The sequence below is a fragment of the Gossypium hirsutum genome, chromosome D07, assembly GCF_007990345.1.
Source record: "Gossypium hirsutum isolate 1008001.06 chromosome D07, Gossypium_hirsutum_v2.1, whole genome shotgun sequence".
NCBI lineage: Eukaryota > Viridiplantae > Streptophyta > Magnoliopsida > Malvales > Malvaceae > Gossypium > Gossypium hirsutum.
In genome coordinates this window covers 9,219,886-9,244,240 of record NC_053443.1, presented here as the reverse complement: position 1 = coordinate 9,244,240, position 24,355 = coordinate 9,219,886, and the positions used below count along the sequence as shown (strand labels likewise).

Genomic DNA, 24,355 nt, shown 5'->3' with positions numbered 1-24,355 from the left:
TTAACAGCGGTTAAGTATTTCATCCATTTTAGACACTTTTGACAAAAAGAGCGAATTCTTGGGTGAAAGTAAGCTAAAATTTGTTTTATGAAGGGTTATAATGGTTTTTTTTTTATAAAATTGAAGACACTAATAACATATTAAATTCTGATTTTTCAACCCGTTGTAACGTCAAATATAAAAATTACATATTAAATTTATAGCAAATGAATTATTTTCATTTTGAATATTTTAATTAAATAAATCTGATTCTTCTTTTTTGTAAAAAAAATTGCAATGTTATGTACTATTCATGGTGAAGATGTGAAATAAGAAATTTAAATTTAGGATCCCAAAAGATTCTGATATTAAAAAAGAAAATGAGAGATGAAGGAAAGTTGGAAACGGCAAGTTGATTTTAAAAATTCAGTAGATTTTGGCATTTTCTGTCGGTAAGGAACTTTGTATTAATCTATAATCTATTTTATTCTACATTATATTACTTGAAAATTTAATTAAAATTGTCATAACAAGTATCTGTTAACTTACTATTGTTTAAGCCAAGTAAGACGAGCTTCTAAAACTCCTACTACGTTTTTTGCATTCACTTCTATAAACTAAATTTAAAGGATACAATTATGGATATGATAAGTGGCATAAAAATAATCACTAGAAATAGAAACATAGTAGTACATAAGACAACAATAACAGTTCTCAAAATAAAACTTATGTTATCAATGAGATATGAAATATCATTGGTCATATACCTGTCGTATGCCCAAATATTTTGTAACAATGAACACTATCTTACATGTAAAAAAGTATTTATCTTACTTGGTACTGAAACAAACCAATATTATTGCAATATTTGATAGTAAAAAATTAGTTGAAAGCTTTAAAAGAACTAATATATCAATGTTGAGATCTTATTCATCAAATTTCACAATTTGATCATTTATTTATGTGACTACTTATATATGATCCCTAAAGTTTCTAATTATTTATACTATTCTAATGTTATTTTACATGTACAGAAGCTCGTTATATTGAATGACATTCCCTGAAGTGAATGCGAGTATAATAATAAATTTAAAGGGCATAATTATGAATATGATAAGAGGTTCACAACTAGAAATGGAGGAGAAATAACTTATGTTCTCAATGTATGAAATGTATCTGTCGCACATCTGAATATTTTATCACTCTATTAATATTCCTTATGTCTCGTAGACAATGCAACAATGCATGCTATCCTTAGGGATAAAAAGTATTTTTCTTATTTGGTAATGAAACAAACTAAACTTTAGTAGTACAAAATTAATTTAAAACTCCAGAAGAGCTAATATAATGTTACCCGATGTTTAATGTGGCAATGAAACATGCTAATATTTAGTGTTGCAAAATTAATTCAAGGCTCCAGAAGAGCTAATACATTGTTATTTAAAGAAACAAAGTGATAATAGATGTATTATGTTCTAGTCAGTCTCAGAGAAATTATTTTGTTTTAAAAAGATATTCTGTATGATGAATCTCATATTGAGATTGTGAATGGAAAAAAAAACATTTAGTATGAATCACTCTTGCTATTAATATCTACATCTATTAGCAGAGAAAGATTAAGTTATTATATTATGCATGATACTTGACTACCTATCTTTATTTTGAAAAAGGATAGAGAAAGATTGGGTTTTGATTTTGAAAGATCTACTTGAATTGTAGATTAATTTAAGAGAAATATATGACCATCGAAATATGATTAATTTATCTAAAGCTCATTATGATTGGATGCATTTAAAGTTGCAATATTTTAAATTTGTAAGTGAGTATAACTCTGCAGTATTTAAGATGAGTTCTCAATTATGTGTCAGAAAACACGTTCAGCATGATGCATTTTCCGGTAATGTGTCAGAAAACGTGTTTTACAAAATGCGTTTTCTTTAATAACTTAACACATTAACTATTTTGGTCAAATGGTTAAATGTTAGTGATTTTTTTCTTGAGTCTCGGGTTTGATTCTTCTCTTACTCACATTTGTATTTTTTATTTCATTTTGTTTTAATTTTTAATTAATATATATATTATTTTCAAGTTTTTAATTTATTTATTTAATTAATAACTTTTTTATTTATATAAATAAAATAATAAATATGTAATTATATAATAAAATATATATTATATATATCATTATGTTAAAAATATTTTTAATTAATAACTCCTTTATTTATATAAATAAATTAATAACTCCTTTAAGTAAGTGACTCTATAAATATAAATTTTGGAGAAGTATTGTAAACATATTTATTGATCAATAAAAATTCGTTCATTTTTACTTTCCTATTTCTTGTTCTCTTTTGCTTTTCTATTTTTTTACTCTTTTTATTATTTATTTCATAACAAATAATAATTTTTATTTATTGAATTATTACTTGTGTTAAAGGAATTTAAGGTTAACTTGGGTTTCACGATTCCTACTAAGTATTTTAGTATAGCTAAAAGGAGGGCTTTTCTACCCCAATATTCTAAAAAAATAAAATAATATCTTAAATGGTATCTCAAACCGATTAATTATGAAAATGGTATGATGGCTACAGTAACTAGGGGTGGTGCCTGACAAGGTGGCGGCACCACCCTAATTTTTGGCCACCATCATCAGTCAATCATTAGGCCGTTATCAATTTTTTAAAAAATATATTTTTATTGGTAGTGCCTTTAAATACGACGGCACCGGTATAGGACTTATACCAGGTGAAATGCGAGTTTATTATTTTTTAATGGGTGGAGGAGGGGTGCTAGGCGGCACTAGTTTGTTGGAGGAGAAGTGTTAGGTGGCACTGGTTGGAAAAGGAGTGTAAGGCGGCATCTATGTGGCAGATGTGACCGGATAGTCATAGATTTTTTTTTCTGACGGCTTTTTCAGTTTCTCAGCCCGATTTTCAGGGCCTTTCACAGGTAAATCTTTTACCCCATAAAAGGACCAAGTTGGTCCCCAACCATGGTTGTGGCTGTGAAAAGAAAAAAAAGAAAGAGAAGTATAGGGAGAAAAGAAGAGAGTAGGGAAGATTAGAAGATTTTATGGTGTTTGAAGAAGAGGAGGCAGTAATAGCATTGGGACTCAAAGGTAATTTTTTTAATTATCATTTATTTGTTTAGGATTTAGGGTTATTTTGTGGTGTTATAAGTGATAGTTTTGTTATATTTTGTGGCTTAGGGTTTAGAGGAGGCAGCAATATATTTGAGTTTGGTAAACTTTTTTTAACTATCATTTATTTGTTTAGGGTTTAAGATTATTTTGTGGTGTTATAACTAATATCTTTGTTATGTTTTGTGGTTTAGGGTTTATAGGAGGCAACAATAGATTAAGCTTTAAAGGTATATTTCTAATTAATTTTTTGCAAATATTTCTAATTATTTTGTGATTTTGTAAGGAGAGGAGTAGCAATAGATTAAGGTTTAAAGGTACATTTTTAATTTTTTTTTGTAATTACGTTATTATTTATTTGTTTTGTAATCCGTATTATTTGTCTGGATTTATTAGTTATGTTATGTGTTGTTGTGTTATTGAACATTTAAATTTTTTTATTTCTCCGGTACTAATATTTTATAATTATTATTTATTTGTTTGAATGCATTAAAAGAGAAGAAACTGTGTGTATGGCCTTTTTACCTCAATAATCTAAAAAAATAATTAAATACCAAAATGGGCCACCCTACAAATTAATTACTAAAATGGATCATTTGCTACAGTATTAATTACCGAAATAGGTCGTTTGCTACAAATTCAATACTTTGATTATTGGGGTAAAAAGGCCCAAATATACACTAAATTAATTGTCTTCAAGTAGAGAAATTATCATAATACTTTTAATTTTTTGTAAGAAAAATAAATGATTGATGCGATTTTTATAAGAAAAAAACATGTTACATTAAATTGATTGAATACTAATTAATTGAACTCAATTGGCTTTACAAATTTTTACAATCTATATATGTTAAATATTTGTTATGCACATCTACATGTGGATGCATATATATATTTTTGGTTGAGCGAGTTACATTAGATAGTTTCTAAAAAATAAATGATCGGTTTACATTAGAGTTAGTGTATCCAAAATGACGTTGTTTTTTATTTGTTTATATGGGTAAAAAAATTATTAATACTTCCAAAAAATAACAAATGGTACAAAATTCATTTTTGTTATTTGTATATTGTTTATTTGTTCAGGCGATGATTCAATTTTTTTTTTGAAATTGAAAATATCCAAATGAGTTATTTGATTAGAAAAAATGACCATACAACAAATATGGTTAATGTGTCGGTAATAAAATTGTTATTTGTTATTCACGGGTCCCCTTATAAAGTTGCACATCATTTTTTATTTATTTGGGATATTTTAACTAATGCGGTACTTTAATATGGTTAGGGTGAGTATCGCGTATTAAGGGCCCGTGTCAACAATCCGGATGAACATATTATGCCATACTTGGAGGCATCTGGATTCGGGTTAGCGGCATTTATCTGCATGTTTGGTTTGAAGGCCGACTTGATATCCGCTTTGGTCGAGTGATGACGCTCGGAGACCCACACATTTCATTTGCTGTGTGGGGAGTGCACCATCACTCTAGAAGATGTTGCACTACAACTTGGGCTCCCAATTGACAGTAGTGCGGTTACAGGTACAAGTATAGTGTCCGAATTGACGGTGCTTTGCTATCACTTACTAGGACACTCGCTCGGTGATGGTGGAGATAAATTTACAAGTTTGAGATTTTCATGGTTGAAGGGAAATTTCGAAAATTTACCAAGTAATGCCATTGAGCAGGAGATGATGTATGTTGCTCGAGCATATATAATGTATCTTATAGGGGGTGTACTTATGCCAGATGCAAATAAAAACAAGGTCCACTTGATGTACTTGCCCATGTTATCTGATTTGACAATTGCTCGTTCGTACAATTGGGGCTCAACTGTACTAGCAACATTGTATCATGAGCTTTGTCGGGCGACAAAGCACGATACAAAGGACATAGGCGGGTGCATGATATTGCTACTATATCCTGGGTGTTGTATAAGATACCATTTTTGGCATTAGTTAGTCACCAAACACATGCCTTCCCACTTGTAAATAGATGATAAAATTTACGCATTACATCAAGAATCTTGCCTTTTTATGAAAATTTGTTTTAACAAGTTTTAAGTTTTTCATAGATAGTATACTTATTCGAGTATCGGAAGGTCCTATACGTTTGCGATTTACCTACAGATGATTGAGACACACGCCAGGGAGGGGTAATTTTTCTAATATTCATGATATGTAATTACTTTATTTATGTTATTTGACTTGTGTTACTATAATCATGTTATTAATTGTGCATTTCGTCTGTTTGTCATATTCTGCCTCAGACATTGCAACTATTATTCCCTCGTCTGCTCACATCCATTCACACTTGTGGTGCATTAACGCACCCCTGCTGAATTTCTCAACAGTCGACTAGTGGAACAGGGATCGAGTTTTGTGACAGTTTGAGTGCAAACAAAATATTCCAGATATTCCACAGAGTTTTGACAATGTCCACGGAATTAACAAAAGGGGGAAACAATGAAAGAATTGGGCATTAGAGCATCAATAATATTTTGTATTAAGGAACGACATGAAGGGTCAGAGACCTCGGATGTATTTTGATTTTGATTTGTGGCCTACGGTTGAGTACCAATGCTGGTACATCGAGAATTGGAAACCGTATTTATTTGGTGGGCACTTAATGCTAGTCCTTTCACACATGCACCGACGAGGCCACCAACAGCACCGATGAGGGCATCCGCCTCCTGCAGCCCAACCTAAGCTCGAGCCCAAACTAGAGCAGCCTTATACACAATTTAGAGGTAGTTCTTATCATCTGAATTTAGGGGTAGATTTTTCGGGCTTGGCAAGTTACGCATATTAGTCGAAGATTCCTGATTCCAGTTCTGATTATCTGGATCCGAGATCCTCAATGAGTTTTGATATCTTCAACCTATTACCACCCTAATACTCCACCCCTCATGGGTAAACCTTTGGGACATAAGATTTTTTTAGTATGTTTAACACACCCCAAGATTTGCCGATAGATGCCGTGAGCGATGCTCCGAATGAGGATAACAATGACCGTCACGAGCACCCTTCAACGCCAACGCCAGACACCACAACGGTTTACCCCACAGACAACATCATCGAACCATCAATTTTAGCACGTGTAATATTATCTTTATTACATGCATTTTGTAATTGTAATTCAAATTTTCAAGTTTGCATATTATATTGTTTAGTTATTTTCTCTATATTTTAATGTAGTATTAACTGAAGTGCAATCTTTTCATTTTATAGTTGAACATGTTTAAGCAATATCAAAATTCCATCATAATCAAATAAATTTTAATAAAACTAAAAGTATACACAAATTCTACGTAAAATAAAATATTACTTTAATTGATAACAACATTTCACATAAATTTGAATATGGAGTACATTAATTCATATTCCACTCGATCGAGATGATTGTCCAATATGGTTGGTTCAATGCAGGCATTTAGTTCGAGTATGACTAACTGTTCTGCACATATTGTAATGTTTAGGGTCAGTTTTCTCCCTCAAGTCCATTTCATCTTGAATCCTGGTAACGTGTGGGTGTCCTTTCGACTTTCTACGTAACCCCAAAGTCGAGGAATGCACTTCCCACATTGACACATCACACAAGATAGGGAACTCATTTCCCCAAGTACGCAATCTGCTTTCCAAAGTGTACACCTCATCGATATATTGTTCAACATTGATCGAGGTGTGAGCACAAGCTACAACGACATGCATACAAGGGAAATAAAGTGTCTAAAAATTCTCACAGTCGCACCGTCTATTTTGGAGATCAACTCTGTAGGACTTAGGTGGGATGTCGGGTTGGTGGTTGATGGACTTTGTAACTTAAAAAGTTTCTAACTGTCGAGAATATATTTCTACATTCATCGACCTCGCTCTTTGATTGTTCACATCCGTTGCCTTCCTGACCTCCATGACAAACACGTGTCCCGCCTCCATCTAGTTTACTTGTTTCAGCCTCATTCTTGACATCAAGGTTGCCAGCTTGTAGAACGTAGCTGAGAAAATAAATAAATTGAAAGATGTCATGTTCGCTTTAAGACGGAGTTAACCACATTTGCTAGGTTGGTAGTCATATGACTATATCGAGACCCATCATCGAAACTTTGAGCCTATTGCCACGACTCTATGGTATCCAACCACTCTCGGGAAGGAGTATTCGTTTCACTATGCATATCACCCTCAAGTGTGGTCAGCTTTTGCCTGAAACGGTGTTGTTCTAACTCGTACGTTTCATATGTATTTTGAAAAGACATGTTACCTTTTCATATTAATTTATGGAAGTATTAAGAATATTCAAAAAATATGTTGAAATCTATGTCAAACCCGCATACAGACAATCACCTATCAATAGATGCTCTCGGAACATTCGTACACGAATCTTGAACTCCATATTCTTCACTCAATGAAGTGAAATCTTCAACTGGCTTCACATTAGCTAACTCAGAAAACAACTTAATCGGTTCAGTGTGACCACTCTCAGTCCAACAATAAAAGTGCGACCATTGTCTCCACGTCTTTATCGTCTACAAGTTCCATCTCGATGAATTTGATGAGATTTGACAAAATTGAGAATTTGTAGAATAGTTCCAATATCCTCCTCCCACAACGTTTAACAATTTTTGCACTGATCATTTCCTTCATATCATCAACCGACACATTTCTGTTAAATCTCATTGCTATTTGTTGGCGACATTCAAATATACAACCAACTGTTGTTGTTAAAAATACTTCATCAAAATAAACGCATACGAAGAATTGATTATCCATCTTCAATATTAAATCTATAAAAATAATTAAATTTCTCAATATATATTTGAAAAATAATATTCAACTATAAAAATATAAGAAAATAAAATTAATATTGTACTAACTTTACGAATTCTTCTTTGTTTTCTCCTCATCTACAATTTTTTTCTCCTTTCTTCTTATCTGTTAATTGCTAAACCGTTCAAGAAGATATTGTTTAAATAGGGCCCAGTGTCGCTTGACACATCTCGTCCACCTGAGTGTCGCCTAACACATCTCCTCCACCCCTTTAAGACGTTTCAAACTCATATTTTACTCGTATTTTGGCAGATAATACCGGTGTCGCCATATGTCTACCCTTCACCAATAAAATATTTTTTTAACCCAATTACGGCTTAATGATTGCATGATGATTGTGGGAAATTTTGGGAGGTGCCGCTATCTTATCAGGTATCACCCATGGCCACTGTTCCAAACATCTCATTTTGATAAATAACTTGACTCATATACTATTTGCGATATTATTATTTTTATATTAATGAGGTAAAAAAAAGCCCAAAAAGGAGTCTTTTTAATTTTCTTTCTTTCAAAGTTTTTGTTTTTATTTTTATTTGATTTTTGGTGTGGAACTTTTGATGGACATAAAAGTAAATGTCAAAGATTAAAATGTTATTAATGTTACGATTTATCTTAAAATTTTAACATTCTTTAAAAAATTCCATTTGCTGGCTGATGTCTTTTTTTTTTAAATGTCATAAATAAAGAATTAGTAGAGAATAATTATTTTGATAACTATAATTACATTTTTAAATAAGAATTTATTTGATAAATTATTAAAAAATTAATTCTATAAGAATATTCTTAATTAATTCAATTTTATTTTATTTATTTTAATATTATATTATTATATAAAAACTTTACATTTTAGAATATGATGAAATGTTTAAAAATTAAGAGTAAAATGTAGAATATAAAATTTTTAATTTATATTTATCAAATAATTTATTTATCTTTCGATTAATTTTAAGTAATATATCAAATAAATTTCATAACTTTAATTTAGCATTTAAAGTTTCAATACTTAATTTTGTTTTTTTTCAATACTTAATTTTTTAATTTATCAAAAATATCCGAAAATTTTGAGATTCTTAAGTGGTGTTACTAAATACATAAAACTAAAATTTTGTATTTCTTTAAAAAAAAATTTAATATTTATTAAAAATAATATAATAAAAGAAAATAATAAATTACAAAATAAAAAGAAAAGTTGAGCGAACGTGATATGTATAATATAGTAATGATCAAATTGTATAAAAGGTCATAGATTAAGTGCTTTTTATAGATTTAGCCCCTTTATTATAATTTAAACATTTCTAATCTCTTTAGATTTTCAAAGAATGTATTTGGTAATGTGGTATATACATCTATATAGTTACAAAAAATATTATTCTCAACTTTTTTTTTTTATCTTTTTTGAATGTGCAAACTGCAAAAGAATATTTAACTTTAATAAAAGTAAAAAATGTATATGCCACACCAATTTTTTCTAAAGAAAATAAGTTAGGTGGAAAAACTTTTAAGATTTTTCAGATATTCAACAAATTGGTTCCTTTAAAAAAATTAGAGCAATTTAATTTTATCAATATTTAAACTAATTAATTAAGGCAATTAATATAGATGTTAATATTTTCCGTCAATTGTACGTAATTTTGATTGATATAATAATAAATTTAACCCTCAAAATTTACATATTTTATTAATTTGATCCTAATTTAAAAAATTTAACCAGTAAATTGTTTTTTAATTTCGTTTTCAATGTTTATATGTTTTGTCAATTCGATCCTGATTCTAAAACATCAACAAATCTAGCCAGAACATTTATACAAAATATTGTTGGCTAAATTTGTTAAATCAAAATCAAATTGACAAAATATGTAAACAACGGGACTAAATTTACAATTGTACAAATCAAAATTATGTACAATTGAGGGCTTGAGAGGAACTAATTTGCTCTATAACAAAATTGAGGAGTTGAGAGGTTTTTTTACGAAAAAGAAAAATTGTCCTACGATCGAAAGTAAACATTGCAAAAAATAAAGAGTAAAAATGATGAAATTAGAGTATAGAGAAAAAAATATCTGCTAAAAATGCATAATACAAGGAGCTATTTTAGAAATTGACCTATATTAATATATAAAAAATATTGGCCTAAAACCTGGTCGCTGTATGAAAGTTGAAAACTCTGATGCCTCGTGTTTCTGATCTATTCTCTACAGATTAATCAAATAGAAAATCCTTCTTCACTTCATTGTAATCAAAAGGCAGCAATTTCGCATTCTTCTGAGGATACCCATTTCTCCAACATTCGAAACAACATCTTTTTTTTTTTTGTGGGGGGGGGGGTGTTTGTTCTTGTATGTGTGTTTCTTCTGATACAGAAATGGGGGTTCCGGTGATCAAATTTCCAATCTTTATGGTAGTTAGAGGACTGGGAATAGTAATAACAGCTATTCTTTTCGTATGGACTGTTCATTACAGAGGAGGATTGGCTCTCATCTCTGATAACAAAGATCTCATCTTTAATGTAATCTCTTCCCTCTTTTGCCTTTAGTTTGTTGTGTGTGTGTGTGTGTTTGGGTAAAGTAGAGAAGCGATAAATTTCATTTTAATTGATTTACCAGTTACTTGGTTTTGTTTTTGTTTAATGGGCTGTTTCCATTTCTTTGGTTTTTATTAGTTTACATATGGCGATTCAATGATTTTGTTTCCATTTTGCTTTATAATTTGTGATAATTTATAAGTTGAAAATTGTGGATACATTAAACATCAATGTTTCATTTGTTTTGACATCAAGACATACTGCCATTCTTCACACTGTTTAATTGTACAAGTAGTTTACAAGAAAGTGAAAAAAAAAATGATGATCAGCTTTAGTTTTTAGGTAAATTTTGTTATTGCCATTGAGAATTGAACCATGTTTTTGAGCAAGTAAAAATGAAAAACTTGATTTCTATTGATATTATATCTTAGCATTTCAACCAATGAAGAGGAGTATCTTCTTTTTCCATTTCAGAAAAGTAATCTTTGTTGTGTACTTATTGCAGGTCCATCCTGTTTTAATGGTCATTGGATTAGTGCTCTTAAATGGTGAAGGTGAATGCCATTTTCTTATTGTTATAAGCATGTTCTTGATGCTGCTGATTTCTATTATTCAGATTAAATTATGCCAATTGGACGAGATGAAAGAATAAATACTTATTGAGTGAAAAAAAAAACTGTTGCATATCTAGAAATTGGTTGTTTTCTGAGAACTTATCCCTTTTTTTGTCACTGATAGGTTTATTGAGGTTTTCTTGGGACTTGAGAAGTGACTTGCCTATAAATTATTAGTAGAGCTGCTCTAATATTTTTATGTACCTCTAAGACTCTGCAGTTTCTTTAATTTTTCATGACATGATTTTGCTTGAAAATTTGGATTTGGATTTCATTTTCCATATAAATTATAATAATGGAATGCATTCCTTGTGAATAAAATTAGTTCAGTTTCAATATAATATATATTTGAAAAGCATAAAAAGTATGAATTTGTCAAATTTATAAATTTCTTAGGAATTTCAAATTCTCTACTAAAGAGGCATTTAGCAAATCTATGTATTTGAGAAATAAGCATGGATGTTACATTTGTATGTATGTTATTTATACTATTTTTGAAATCCGAGTTCCAAATTGCTACCTAAGGGGATTGTCATGATTTCTTGGAAGGATTTTGATATGAAAGTATATATTATGCCTTTTGTTTTCTCTTTTGAGATATCATTGCTATTATGGAGGACTGTGGCTTAAATATTTTAAGAGTTTGTGGATGTTTTACATGGTACATTGATGTGAGTTGTTGTTTTTCAAGCCTAATACATTAACTATGATACATGCATAAGCTAATAAGCACAAGTTTGTTTTCCCCCTTCCTGTCTCTATACCTCTCCAGAAGCTGTTATACCTATTAGATCGATATTTTCAGATACTATATTCATCAATTTGCTGGCTTCAAAACAAGTATAGATTTACTTCATCTTCCATGCAGGGAAGAAAATAAACCAAGTTCCATTCAATTTCTCCCTTGGGTTTGTAGGGTTTTGTTTTCCCCTTTGTTGCTTCAATATTTTATCATCAAGTGTAACTCAACAGTCCATTTCTCGAAGGAAATCATCTTATAGTGACACTTAGAAGGATAGTTGCATCTGTTTTTTTATTTTTCTTTATCCTTTTCTTTTTTTGTCCTTTAGGAGGCATGATGTTGGGTCTAGTGGGAGAACATAAGGGATGGTTCTGTCAGTTTTTGGAGTCAAAAAGAGAATAATACGAGGTTGTACTTCCAATAATCTTTTCTCTACTGTTCTACAGCATTGAATCTCAACTGTTTATTTATGGGGGTCCACTTGGAATCCAAATTCATGGATGGCCTAGATTCTTTAATCATCTACAATTAGATGGTGCAAAGTCTCTACAGAGCCTTCACCCTGATTTGAAGTCCCTTTAGTTTAGTCACACATTAGTCATACTCACAATTGATTGTGCCAGATGCTCTTTGGATAATTAAATACTATTTTGGTTCTTTTACCCATTTCCCTGGTTCTAGGACTTGCCAGCAAATTCATGATAAATTTATCTGTTCACACATATATATCTCCTTTGATCTGCCATAGCATGGTGAAACTGCGACTTGTCTAAAAATATTTTGTTCATGAAGAATAGAACTTAATTCTACATTTGATCTGCCATCCTGCTTTGTATAACTCATTTGATATTTGTTTAATGCAGCCATGCTGGCATACAAGACTGTTCCTGGGACAAAAATCTTCAAAAAGTTAGTTCATCTTACAGTTCAGTGTCTTGCTTTTATCTTGAGTACTATTGGTGTATGGGCTGCTTTGAAGTTCCACAACGATAAGGGCATTGAAAACTTTTACAGTCTACACTCATGGTTGGGCATAGCTTGCCTTTTCTTATTCGGCATTCAGGTTCTATTTTCTGCTCCTTTCCAGTGCATTTTGGCTTCATTTTGTGAAGTTACGGACCTTAATGATGTCTCGTATTTTACTTTATAATTTCTTCTCCACCAGTGGGCTGCTGGATTCGCAACTTTTTGGTACCCAGGTGGCTCAAGAAACAGCAGAGCTGCATTGTTGCCCTGGCATGTGTTCTTCGGGATGTATACGTATGCACTTGCTGTTGCTACTGCTACTACGGGTATCTTAGAAAAGCTTACATTTCTCCAAACAAACCGGGTAATATCACGCTACTCTACGGAGGCATTGCTAGTGAACTCATTGGGTATTTTGATTGTTGTGCTGGGTGGGTTTGTGATTCTGGCCACACTCACTCCTGTGAATGGCAAAAGTGATGTCCACAGGGGACTAGTGGAATGAATAGGTTATAGGTACAATCTGTGTTTGTATTTCCAGGGGATAAATGGAACCAGTAATGAAACCTTAAAAACGACTAGTACATGTTAATCCTCTACTGGACTTTCGAGGTGTCGATGGTTTAATATTTACTCTCTTTTTTCAGTGATTTTCATTTTCAATTTAACTAGTTCCTCTTCTTTACCAACCATAAAGCTAGTTTGCAGTAAGTTGAGTTACATTGATGATTAAGGAGATGGCAAATGGTTCCTTCTTTGCCAACCATTTTTTGCAACTGAAAAAACTGAACTTGATTGGCTGGTTGAAGCAGTTCATCTAGCTCTACATACCCAAGAACAGAAACACCAAACTAAATCCTAAAAGAAAAAAAGGGTAAAGTAATAATATTGATATCATCAATTTTTCTTGAACCTTGATAGTTTACATTCCTGTTATGTAGATGTAGGTGTAACCACTGTTGAACACAAATATTAAGCAGGATACTTATCGATTAACCAAAAGTCTATGATGTAGTAGGATAGTAATCATCAGATATGAAAAACTGGGTCAGCCCCAGAAACTGATAGGTCCCGAGTGGTGGTACTGGTCAAAGTTATGAGGTACTTAAACGCATGATTACAAGAGTTTACCAACTTTAATATGAACCTTCAAGTCCTCAGTGCCGCACCTCGTCAACCGCCACTTGGACCTTAGCATGACAATGACGCAACACTAATATTGCCGCATTATGATGCAACACTTACAAGGCCGTAACTGTAATTTCGCCATTTAATTCTTTGAGAAACAATTGTAGAAAACAAATTATGCCATGTAGTAAGCTGTTTCGATGCCCACGTTTTTTCTTTTTTTAATTCAGTTGTTGGCTGTTATTTATTTAGGTTCTAGATTGTAGTGTTATTTTTCTTTGGGCAAATTGGATAGTTTTGGGGTAAGATGGGGATCGAATTAGTCTTCTCTTTTAACTTTACAAGTTTTGTCCTTGTCTTAACGGATTCAACTTTATGGTGCTACCTAGTCGACGGTTTTGACTTTTGTTCTACCTATGTGGGGACTTCACTCCTCATTCTCTTCCTTTCCTTTTTCATATATCACGGATCAAATATTATCCCCAATTTCAATAAATATTTATGGGTAAAGTTTAATCGGATTCTCATTAATTTTACATATCATATATGTCTATTTAAACCCCACTTCACTTTATTTTTTTTTAATTTTTATTTAATACTTAATTTTTTTTAATTTATTAAAATTTTAATATAAATAAGCTTTAGGCGTGTGGACGTTTTGGTTTTGGCTGCTTGATTGAAGGTTTTTGGAAAGCGTTGGTTCTCCCTTGTTCAACTTTATCTCTTTTCCTTTTTAATAACTTTATCTTCCCTTTGACAAAAAAAAAACCCTTAATCTGCTTTTGCCAAAAATTGGAAAAAAAAAATTTATCTTTTATGTCAAAAAGAGAACACTCGTTTATCTTGTTGCTTCAAATGGTTTCACGAGAGATGATGTCAATTTTTTTAAAAAATAACTTTTTAATAAATAAATTTTATATATACAATTCATATAATTCATTTTTATAAAAAATAAATAATATAAACCAATAGTTTTATAAAAATAATTTAAATTATAAATAATTATTATAATTACCAATAAACTAAAATTCTTAAATTTTTTTCATCTAAAATTATTAATAATTTTTTCAAAAGTAAAAAAAAAAAATCTTCTACTATTATATACGACTTGAAAGAATACATATAATATGGATGCATTATACTCATGTTTAAGTAAAATAATATCACGATCCTTTTTATCCTCTCTTCCACATCTTACTAATAGATATTTTATTTAAAGCAAATAGTTAATGGTAGAAAGTCTTACAAATTAAAAAAAAAAAGATTAACAACAATAATAATATTCAAAATGCATGTGTATATAAAGATAATAAAAAATAAAAGGAAATGATATATAATATGATTGAATAGTTAATAGATTTTAAACTACCAACATAATACAATCTCAATTGATAAACATGTACATTTTTTTAAACATTAATTTAATTATAAGTTCTTATCATATTTGCTCTTTTAGATATAATGTCTAAAATTAACCCCTCCCCAAACTTTAAATAAGATGATAATACGTTTCAGGGTACTCAAACTTACGTCATCCTATATTGGTAACAATGTCGATGCGAATCACATTCAAATAAAAATAAATAACTATTTTTTAACTAGAGACTTTGGTTTAATATTACTTTGTTAATTGCCTGTTTCTTGTTGATGGTTCCTTCATGGAAAATCTAGGTGTGTTTTATCATGATCCATTATATTACCTTAGTTGATTGTCGGGAAAACTAGGTGGTTTTTTTTATCGGATCCATTGTATCATGAGCGTTGATTCGTTCAACCCTTTAGTACATTATTATTATTATTATTATTTTGGTTAAATTGTGTTATTAGTTTCTGTACTTTGTGAAAGTTGTGAATTTGGTCCTTATACTTTAATTTGATCAATTTTATTTTTTGTACTTTTTTAAAATTTGAAATTTTAATCCTAACCCAATTAGTAATAGTTAAATTTGTTCGAATAAATTAACTATTAGTCATGTACTATGTGTACAATTATAGATTTATTTAATTGGATTATTCTTGAATTTAAAAAATTTTAGTCTTAACACAAATAACATTCGTTAATAAATTAACTGAATTTTTTGTGAATAATATATAAAAATAACAAGCTGACATGATATTACACGTGATAATATGTTTGTCACATTATATTTTGAAAATAACTTAATTTAATGAATTTAACAATTACTATTTTTTGATGACTAAAATTTTAAAATTAAAAAATAAATAATTAAAAGTTACCGAATTAAATTAAAGAATGTAACTTTCGATCCCAACTTCTATCAATGTGGTATTTAATGTGAGTTGGGAAACACGGTCCCAAAGGTATAAATTAGTTGGCCCTACATGATGGAAACTAGAGTCATTGTTTGCTGTAAATGATGGGTCATATCATGGTAGACTTTATGACCTATTTTAATTTCATAGTCTTCCTTACTCTCAATATCTTAATCTTAATTACTGCTGATTGGTGCTTCCACACCTACAGCCTCGCCAAGAAGAAGAAGAGACTCCGATATTTCCTCTGTTTTCCCGTCCTTAAAATCAACAACCCTTTCTTCTCAGCAAATCAACTTCCTTGATAGCTTCAGACGCTAGCTGAACTTGTCAAGTTAAGCATTAATGGCAACCTCTGTGGGCCTTTCTCGTGTACTAACGCATAGAATGAGGTTGATGGAATCTCTGACAATAACTGGTATGAGTTTTTCTTCTTAAAAGTCAAGGATGTTGCTTCTTAGCTGCTTGTTTGAGGGTTCTGTCTTTGTCCATCTTTTTTCTTCCCCGGAGTATTCATGCGTTTGGGACTGATTCTTGAGACACAGATGACATTAAATACTTGTCTTGTCTTTGCTTGTGTTGTGTTGATTTTGTTTCTTTAACAATAGACCATGCTACAAGTATTTTGCATTCTAATTCCGTAATTTTATGTTAGTTATGCAGATTTTGCTGGTAACTTAATAATTCCTGTGTATTAATTTGTTTTCATGTTATATCTTTATGACATGTAGTGTTGTGTGGGGGTATTACAACTTAATTGTCAATAATTAGGAGGCTTTGGTTAAAAGAAATAAGTGAATGTTGCAGGAACTTCCCCCATTGTTGGAGTAGTTGCAATGTTTATTTCCTTCCAGGTTCTGGTGTGTATGTGCAGCACTGACACTAGGAATGCCCCTGAATGTAACAAACCATTCAACTGCGGAATCGTCAAAGAGATAAGCTACCCGTTTCGGCGAAAGGGTAGCCCGGCGTATTGCGGGAAACCGGGATTTGAGTTGTTTTGTGAGGGTGGTGATCCCATGATTACAATCAGTTCACGGACTTACCAACTTCTGGTATACAATACCACCCTCAGATCTCTGACTCTTGAACCTATGTCTAATAAGGATAGTGTGCTTTGTCCTCGCCGCCTTGTCAACACCTCTTTGAATCTCAGCCCTTTCCGCGCTCTTTGGAATACCCAGAACATATCACTCTATTACGGTTGCCCCATCGAGGCCAATCAGTATCAAGGCCTTACTAATCATCAGTTTAATTGCAGCATGAATGGAACTGATACTGTCGGCTACTACCTTGTTCCAACTGCCTTTCCTGACCTCTCCGTTGAAGCAAAGGATGCTTTGAGATCATGTCGGAGCAATGTTCTTGTCCCAGCCTTCGCTTCGATATTAAGGGTTTTGGAGCACGGTCCAAGTCAAGCTAATCTGAATGTGACCCTTCAAAATGGCTTTGGAGTGGGATGGGATGATGATTCCATCTCGGGTATCATAATCAACAATCATTCTTCTTTATAATCACTTAAATCAGTACTTTTGCTACGATACGTAACTCGATTCTTCGATGGTTGCAGGGTCATCAGATGGTTTCACTCCAAAGTTCAAATTAGCCTTAGGTAGGTACTATATTGGTTAACATTTTAATTCAATTGATAACAATGAATGGCAGCTAGCTAATATTTCCCAATTTCATTCTTAGGCTTGGGAGTGGCTGGGGCTGTTGTTTTTGTAGTCGTCATTATGACAGTAACTTTCCGGATTAAGAACGAGACGTTGTCGAGAGGTATTTTATTGAAGTTGCAACGAGGAAAAAAGAAGCAATGGGAAAGGATCGAGGCATACATTTTGCAGTATGGTGCCGAACTTGCTCCCAAGCGATATTCATATTCAGACATCAAGAGACTAACCAAGTCGTTCAAAGACGAACTAGGTCAAGGTGGATTCGGAACTGTATATAAAGGTGCATTATCCGATGGTCGACTTGTTGCCGTTAAAGTCCTAAATGAAGCCAAGGGAAGTGGAGATGAATTTATAAATGAAGTGGCTAGCATTAGCAGGACTTCCCATGTTAATGTAGTGGCATTTGTAGGTTTCTGCTATGAGATATCAATAAGAGCTCTAATCTACGAATTCATGCCGAATGGATCCTTGGATAAGTTCATCTGTCATCGAGAATCTCCAGATAAACCTGAACAGTTAGAAGTGAAAACATTGTATAACATCGCAATTGGAATAGCCAGAGGATTGGAATACTTGCATCAAGGTTGTAATACAAGGATTCTACACTTCGACATAAAACCTCACAATATCCTTCTAGATGAAAAGTTTTGTCCTAAAATTTCAGATTTCGGACTTGCTAAACTATGTGAGCGGAAAGATAGTATCATTTCCACGATAAGCGCTAGAGGAACTATTGGATATATTGCTCCAGAAGTATTCTGCCGTAGCTTTGGAGGAGTCTCCCACAAGTCCGATGTTTACAGCTATGGGATGATGGTCCTTGAAATGGTCGGAGAAAAAGAAAACATTCATAGTCAGACTAGTAACTCGAATTTTCCGGTATGGATTTACAACCGTCTTAAAGGAGCAGATTTGAACCTGGAAGGAATGACAGCTGAAAATGAAGAACTAATTAGAAAGATGATCATAGTGAGTTTGTGGTGCATTCAAAGTAATCCGTCGGATCGACCATCGATGACTAAAGCTATAGAAATGTTGCAAGGAAGCATTGAAGCTCTGACGATTCCGCCGACGCCGTTCCTGTTTTCTCCTCCAAGATCACCGGAAAACACCTTCACAACATCATTTTTTGCACCATCCATTCAGACGGAGGACAGTGCATTTATTTCAACTACCAGTGTATAAAATTTATTAGCGTGTGTGATATATAGATGTGAATGAACCCCATTAACTTTGGCTAGTTCATAGTTTTTAGTATTTGATTATCTTTTAGCATGTTGAACACAAATGTCTTTAGTGAATATAGTAATGATGAATGTAATTTAAAAATAAAATATTTTATTTTTAATTTGATCGATGTAATCTCAAATCTACATATATATATATTTTAGTACATGCAATTAGAAAAAAATTGTGGTAATATAAGCAAAATATTTGCAAATTTTGATATGGTATTTGTTTTTTTCTAATTTGGGTTTTTTTTGATTAATTTGATGAAAGTACATAATTATTTAATACTATTAGTAATTAACTTTCATCAAACCAAGTCTAAAATCTGAATTAGACGTTAGAAAGTTAACACTGTTATCTTTGAGTATCTAAATATATATTTTTTGTCAGATACATATGTTAAATTAGACCAAAAAATAATACATTATTATATTAGAAAAAAGTGTGATACTTTAATATCAAATGTATTAAACCATTTTAATATACTAATCATTTCCTTATTTAAAATCTGATTATACATCAAATAAATTATTATCAATAAAAATATATTTTAAAACTTAAAACTCATTTAAGAAATCACATGAACAGAGACACAAATATCACTTCTCCTTCTTCTTTTTTCAATTTCTTCCATATTTCCATTCTTTTCTTTCTTTCTATTTTTTACATAGCAAGTGACTGAGTCTTCATGCAACAAAAAATTATCATTACTTGTCCTTTAAACAATGAGTTTTCAATTAAGACAACTTTTATATTAGGGTATATATAACCATATTGAGTGCTATCAAGGGTTGACTTTCTCAAGTTCAAACACTTGTTCAAACTTACGAGAAAAAGCCATAATTTGTAAGCTTAATTTATTATTTGGTACTTGAATTTAGTTTAAAGGTTTAATTTGATACTTAGGGGTTTTTTTTAATTTGGTACTTAAGTTTGACTTCAAGTTTTAACTTGAAATACAAACCAAATGACATCATGCGGCTCAATGAATGTTTGACACATGTTTTAGTAAAAAAATGTAGGCACTTAATTAGGGCAAAGAAAAAAAATCTTAGATACCAAATTGAATGAAGCCAAACTCAAGTACCAAATTAGGATGAAAAAATCTTTTAAGCATAAAATTGAAAACTTTAGGTGCTAAAGTGAACATTGAAGCCAAATTCAACTACCAAATTGGGACGAAAAAAAAACTTAGGATAAAAACTAAACTTAAACTAAATTTGGAATTTACAACATATTTAGTAATGATTAATTACATCTTACCAAATTAAGCAGTCGCATGTACTAATAATCCAATAATACAAATGATGTTTGAAAGATAGAATAAAAAATAGAAAATAAATGGGTGATAAGCTTATGAGTGACCATGCATTCTCATATAATCTGCATAAAAACGAGGCTGATTTTCTTCCTGATGTGTATTATAAGCGTATCCCCCATGGCTGGAAATATCCAATCCTGCAATTTCCTCTTCCACTGATATTCTCAGTATCCCCAGTCGATGCTGAGCATAGAATATAGGCCCCATTGTGACGCTAACCCAACCCACTATCACCAAAAGCTCTATCACTTGGCACCCCAGCAGTCCCCAGCCCCCACCCATGAATAGCCCGTAAGGTCGCACCACACTGGTGTCTCCTGCCTCATAGGCTTGAATCACAAACTCCTCTTTTGCAAACAATCCAGTAAAAATCAAACCCCATGCACCACATCCCCCATGCAATTGGGTAGCCTCTAATGGGTCATCAAAGTTCAGTTTCATTACCACTTTATTCAGCCCAATCAAGACCCAGGCCGAGAAAAAACCGCAAACGATAGCAGCCCATGGCTCAACGACTGCGCAGCCCGATGTTATCGCGACGAACCCCCCTAGCACTCCGTTGCATACATCGAGTGCATCCCAATGGCCCACTAGTAATCTTCGGCCGAACAATGTTACAATTCCAGCCGTTGATCCGGCTAGTGTGGTTGTAACCGCTGTGCGGCCAATTGCGGTCCAATTACCTTGATTTGTTGTACTAGGATAGGCCACGAGGATCTTATCGAATGAGCCTGGATTGAACCCAAACCAACCGAACCACAACAAAAATGTCCCCAGAACCACTAGGGTTGCATTATGGCCACGCATTGGCACAGGCTTGCCAAAAGCATCGAACCTACCCACTCTTGGACCTTCAATTAAAGCACCCCAAAATCCAGCGACCGCACCTACCATATGCACCACGCCACTCCCTGCAAAATCAATAGCACCAGAAGCAAACAGTGGATTGGTTGAACTGGTACTGAGCCACCCACTAGACGACCACACCCAATGAGCCACAACAGGGTAAACGAACCCACTGAGGAAAAATGAGAAAACCAGGTAAGCACTGAATTGGGTCCTCTCAGCTATTGACCCACTGGTAATCCCTGCAACTGCAATGGCGAAAGCCCATTCGTAAAGAAAGAAAGAGTAATCAAATGAGGTATTAGGAATATCTTTGAGGGCAAAGAAGTTTGTGCCAATGAAAGGGTTGGAGGTGTCACCAAATGCGAAGGCAAAACCAAAGAGATAATAAGAGATGCTACCAACAACAGCATCCACAACATTTGTGAGCATAATATTCATGGCATTCTTGGCCCTGACTGAACCAGCACAGAGCATGGCAAAGCCAAGCTGCATTACAAAGACTAAATAAGCGGAAAATAGAAGGTAAACAGTGTTGATAGAGTAGGTGACGCTTTGCTCCCAAGACATCTCCATGATTGTTGAAGATAGAGATGGTAGTGTTGGTTGGTTCTAAATTGTAATTGGAGAAAATGAAGATATAGTGAGATAGTTAATAACATTGTATCTAGTTGGGGGTACATTGAATGGTAGCTATGCTTGTGGGTTGTGGTTGGTTGAGAGCATTCCATAATCCATTCCATATATGGGGCCATTATAGGGTAGATAGGGCCAGTCTTGAAAATGGTTTAGCCGGGGCAAATTGCCATCTCCAATACTAAGGGATTGGATCATCATCCATGTTAAAACTTGGTGGAATGCCACAATTCCCCTAATTTATTGAAACCTTAAAATTAAATACTTCGGCACTAAAGGGTAATTTTAAAAAAAAAGATCATGTTTCGCTTATGTCACCATCAGTTGTATTTTAATATCAACATTTTCTCCATGAAATATTATTTATATGCATATATATGCAATAATAATATAGGCTTCTGAACGGTGACGAGGCAAGCCAAGGGGAGCGACATGTCCACTCCACGACCTTTGACGATCCGACGGTGCAAAACGGAGATCCGCGAGAGGAGGTTCGAAACTTTGGCCTTCGTTTCAGAAGACTCAGGGTCGGTTCCTTGAAGATCTAAACCGTAAAAGTAACGGAGTATTATGTTGGTGCTGAAATAGTTGCGAACGGACAAAAGACGACCGCCCTTGGCGGAGGAGAAACAAACGGGTGAAGAGAAGAAACTTTTTTTTTTCTTTGGATGCTGAAAACAAATGAGGGAGAGAACCCTAAAAATATGTTTTTTTAGCAAATCAAAAGTTACTACTGTATTTTTTTTAGGAAAAGCAATAATGTTTAAGAATTAAAAGTCGAAATTTTTAACTCTCTTAAATAACAAAATCCACAATATGGCTTCATAGAATTGTTGAAGATGCAACAAACAATACTCTCTAGAAAGGAATTGTAATCCCAAACAAAAATGAAACAATGTTTTTAGAAATTCATAGATAAACATGCAAAAATCCAAAGATACTCTCTCCAAGATCATAATTGTATTAGAGAATAATAAAATTCAAATAAAAACAACCCATAAATAAAATGTTGAAAAATGAGCTACTTTAATATAAATTTGTTAGAAAAATAAATACCGAATTAAAAATAAAAATTTTATTGTATCGTGGTAAAACCACTACCTTAAAAACGAATTCGTCCTGATTGGTCTAATTGTATAGTGGATACACAAATGTTCAACACAAATGTTTATTTGATTATCTTTTAGAATGTTGAACACAAATGTTTTTAGTGAATACAGTGATGATCAATGTAATTTTAAAAAAATGTTTTATTTTTAGCATTGTGTGGTCGATGTACTTTAAAAAAAAATTGAACGTTGAAGTCAAACTCAAGTGTCAAACTAGGACGAAAAAACCTTTAAGTATAAATTTGAAAAAAAAATTAAGTACCAAAGTGAACATTGAAGTCAAATTCAACTACCAAATTGGGACAAAAAAAAACTTAAATACTAAATTGAACATTGAAGCAAAACCTAGGTATTAGATATTATATATTAAACCTAATTTATAACTATAAACATGTTTAATTATTTTAAATGAGTTAACATCACTCATCAATCCGATCCCAATTCTTATTTGAAATTACCAACAACCTATTCATTTTGCAAAGTAAGAAATAATGCTACGAAAGGTTAAATCTTTTTATATATTTTTATATAAAATCTAGAAAAAGAAAAATATATGATCACATTTCAACTTAAGACAAGATGAATTTCAACATCTCAATTTTACTATTTTATAGGAAAGTCCTTTATTTTTTGCATCAATTTTTTATAAATATGTTTATTATATAAATTTTTTTATCTATCTCAATGAGTGTGCCTAATCAGAAAAGAAAATGTATAAAGAAATAAAGAGATTTTTTTTTGGTAAATTAAACAAAGAATTACATAGAGAAGATCATAGGCAAATTATCAAAAGAGCTGTCATCCTTCAAAATCTCTTTAATCTCCAAAAAGGGATCCTCAAACATATGCAAAGATTTATCACTTAATAGAGCTATTTTCGCCAAAGCATCAGCTATCTGATTGGTCTCTTTAGGAACATAATTCAAGGACCACTTCTCTTCAAAGGCTAGGATTTGTTGAATCCTCCTTATTAGGGAGTTTTTTGGACCACCAACCTTACTTTTGCAGATAGAAATCACATTTTCAAAATTATCTAATTGAATAATGACCTCGTCATAACCTTGTTTCTGAAGGAGAAGTAGACCATCCAATATACCCCACAGCTCAGCAACCGCTACTGAACATTTCCCCAAAAAGTGATTGTAACCTAGGATCCACTTCTCTTTGCTATTGCGTATCACTCCACCTGCAGCAGAGAAACCAGACACAGAGTGAACAACACCATCAGTATTAAAGAAGACACACATACCTGAATTTTGACGAACTGAGGTCTGCTTCGGTTGAGAAACCAATGCTTCATTATGGATAGATAGAAAATGTTTCGCCCAACTATAAGAGGCACTGATTATATCCTTTGT

The 24,355-nt window shown here is 32.3% G+C and overlaps 3 protein-coding genes across 3 annotated transcripts; 2 read left to right on the top strand and 1 right to left on the bottom strand.

Moving 5' to 3' along the window:
- The first annotated feature begins 10,039 nt into the window (after positions 1-10,039).
- Positions 10,040-13,423, top strand: LOC107953960 (probable transmembrane ascorbate ferrireductase 2). Its single transcript, XM_016889410.2, has 4 exons — positions 10,040-10,440; positions 10,961-11,009; positions 12,675-12,874; positions 12,977-13,423. The coding sequence occupies exons 1-4, from the start codon at positions 10,273-10,275 to the stop codon at positions 13,280-13,282; spliced, it is 723 nt and encodes a 240-aa protein (XP_016744899.1). The 5' UTR covers positions 10,040-10,272; the 3' UTR covers positions 13,283-13,423.
- Positions 13,424-16,324: 2,901 nt separating this feature from the next.
- Positions 16,325-19,203, top strand: LOC107953961 (LEAF RUST 10 DISEASE-RESISTANCE LOCUS RECEPTOR-LIKE PROTEIN KINASE-like 2.5). The gene is made up of 4 exons (XM_016889411.2): positions 16,325-16,597; positions 16,987-17,661; positions 17,750-17,791; positions 17,875-19,203. Exons 1-4 carry the CDS (start codon positions 16,525-16,527, stop codon positions 19,038-19,040), a joined length of 1,956 nt encoding a protein of 651 aa, XP_016744900.1. The 5' UTR covers positions 16,325-16,524; the 3' UTR covers positions 19,041-19,203.
- Positions 19,204-20,294: 1,091 nt separating this feature from the next.
- On the bottom strand, positions 20,295-22,170 carry LOC107953962 (ammonium transporter 1 member 3). The gene has a single exon (XM_016889412.2). It carries the CDS (start codon positions 21,826-21,828, stop codon positions 20,440-20,442), a length of 1,389 nt encoding a protein of 462 aa, XP_016744901.2. The 5' UTR covers positions 21,829-22,170; the 3' UTR covers positions 20,295-20,439.
- Positions 22,171-24,355: the final 2,185 nt, after the last annotated feature.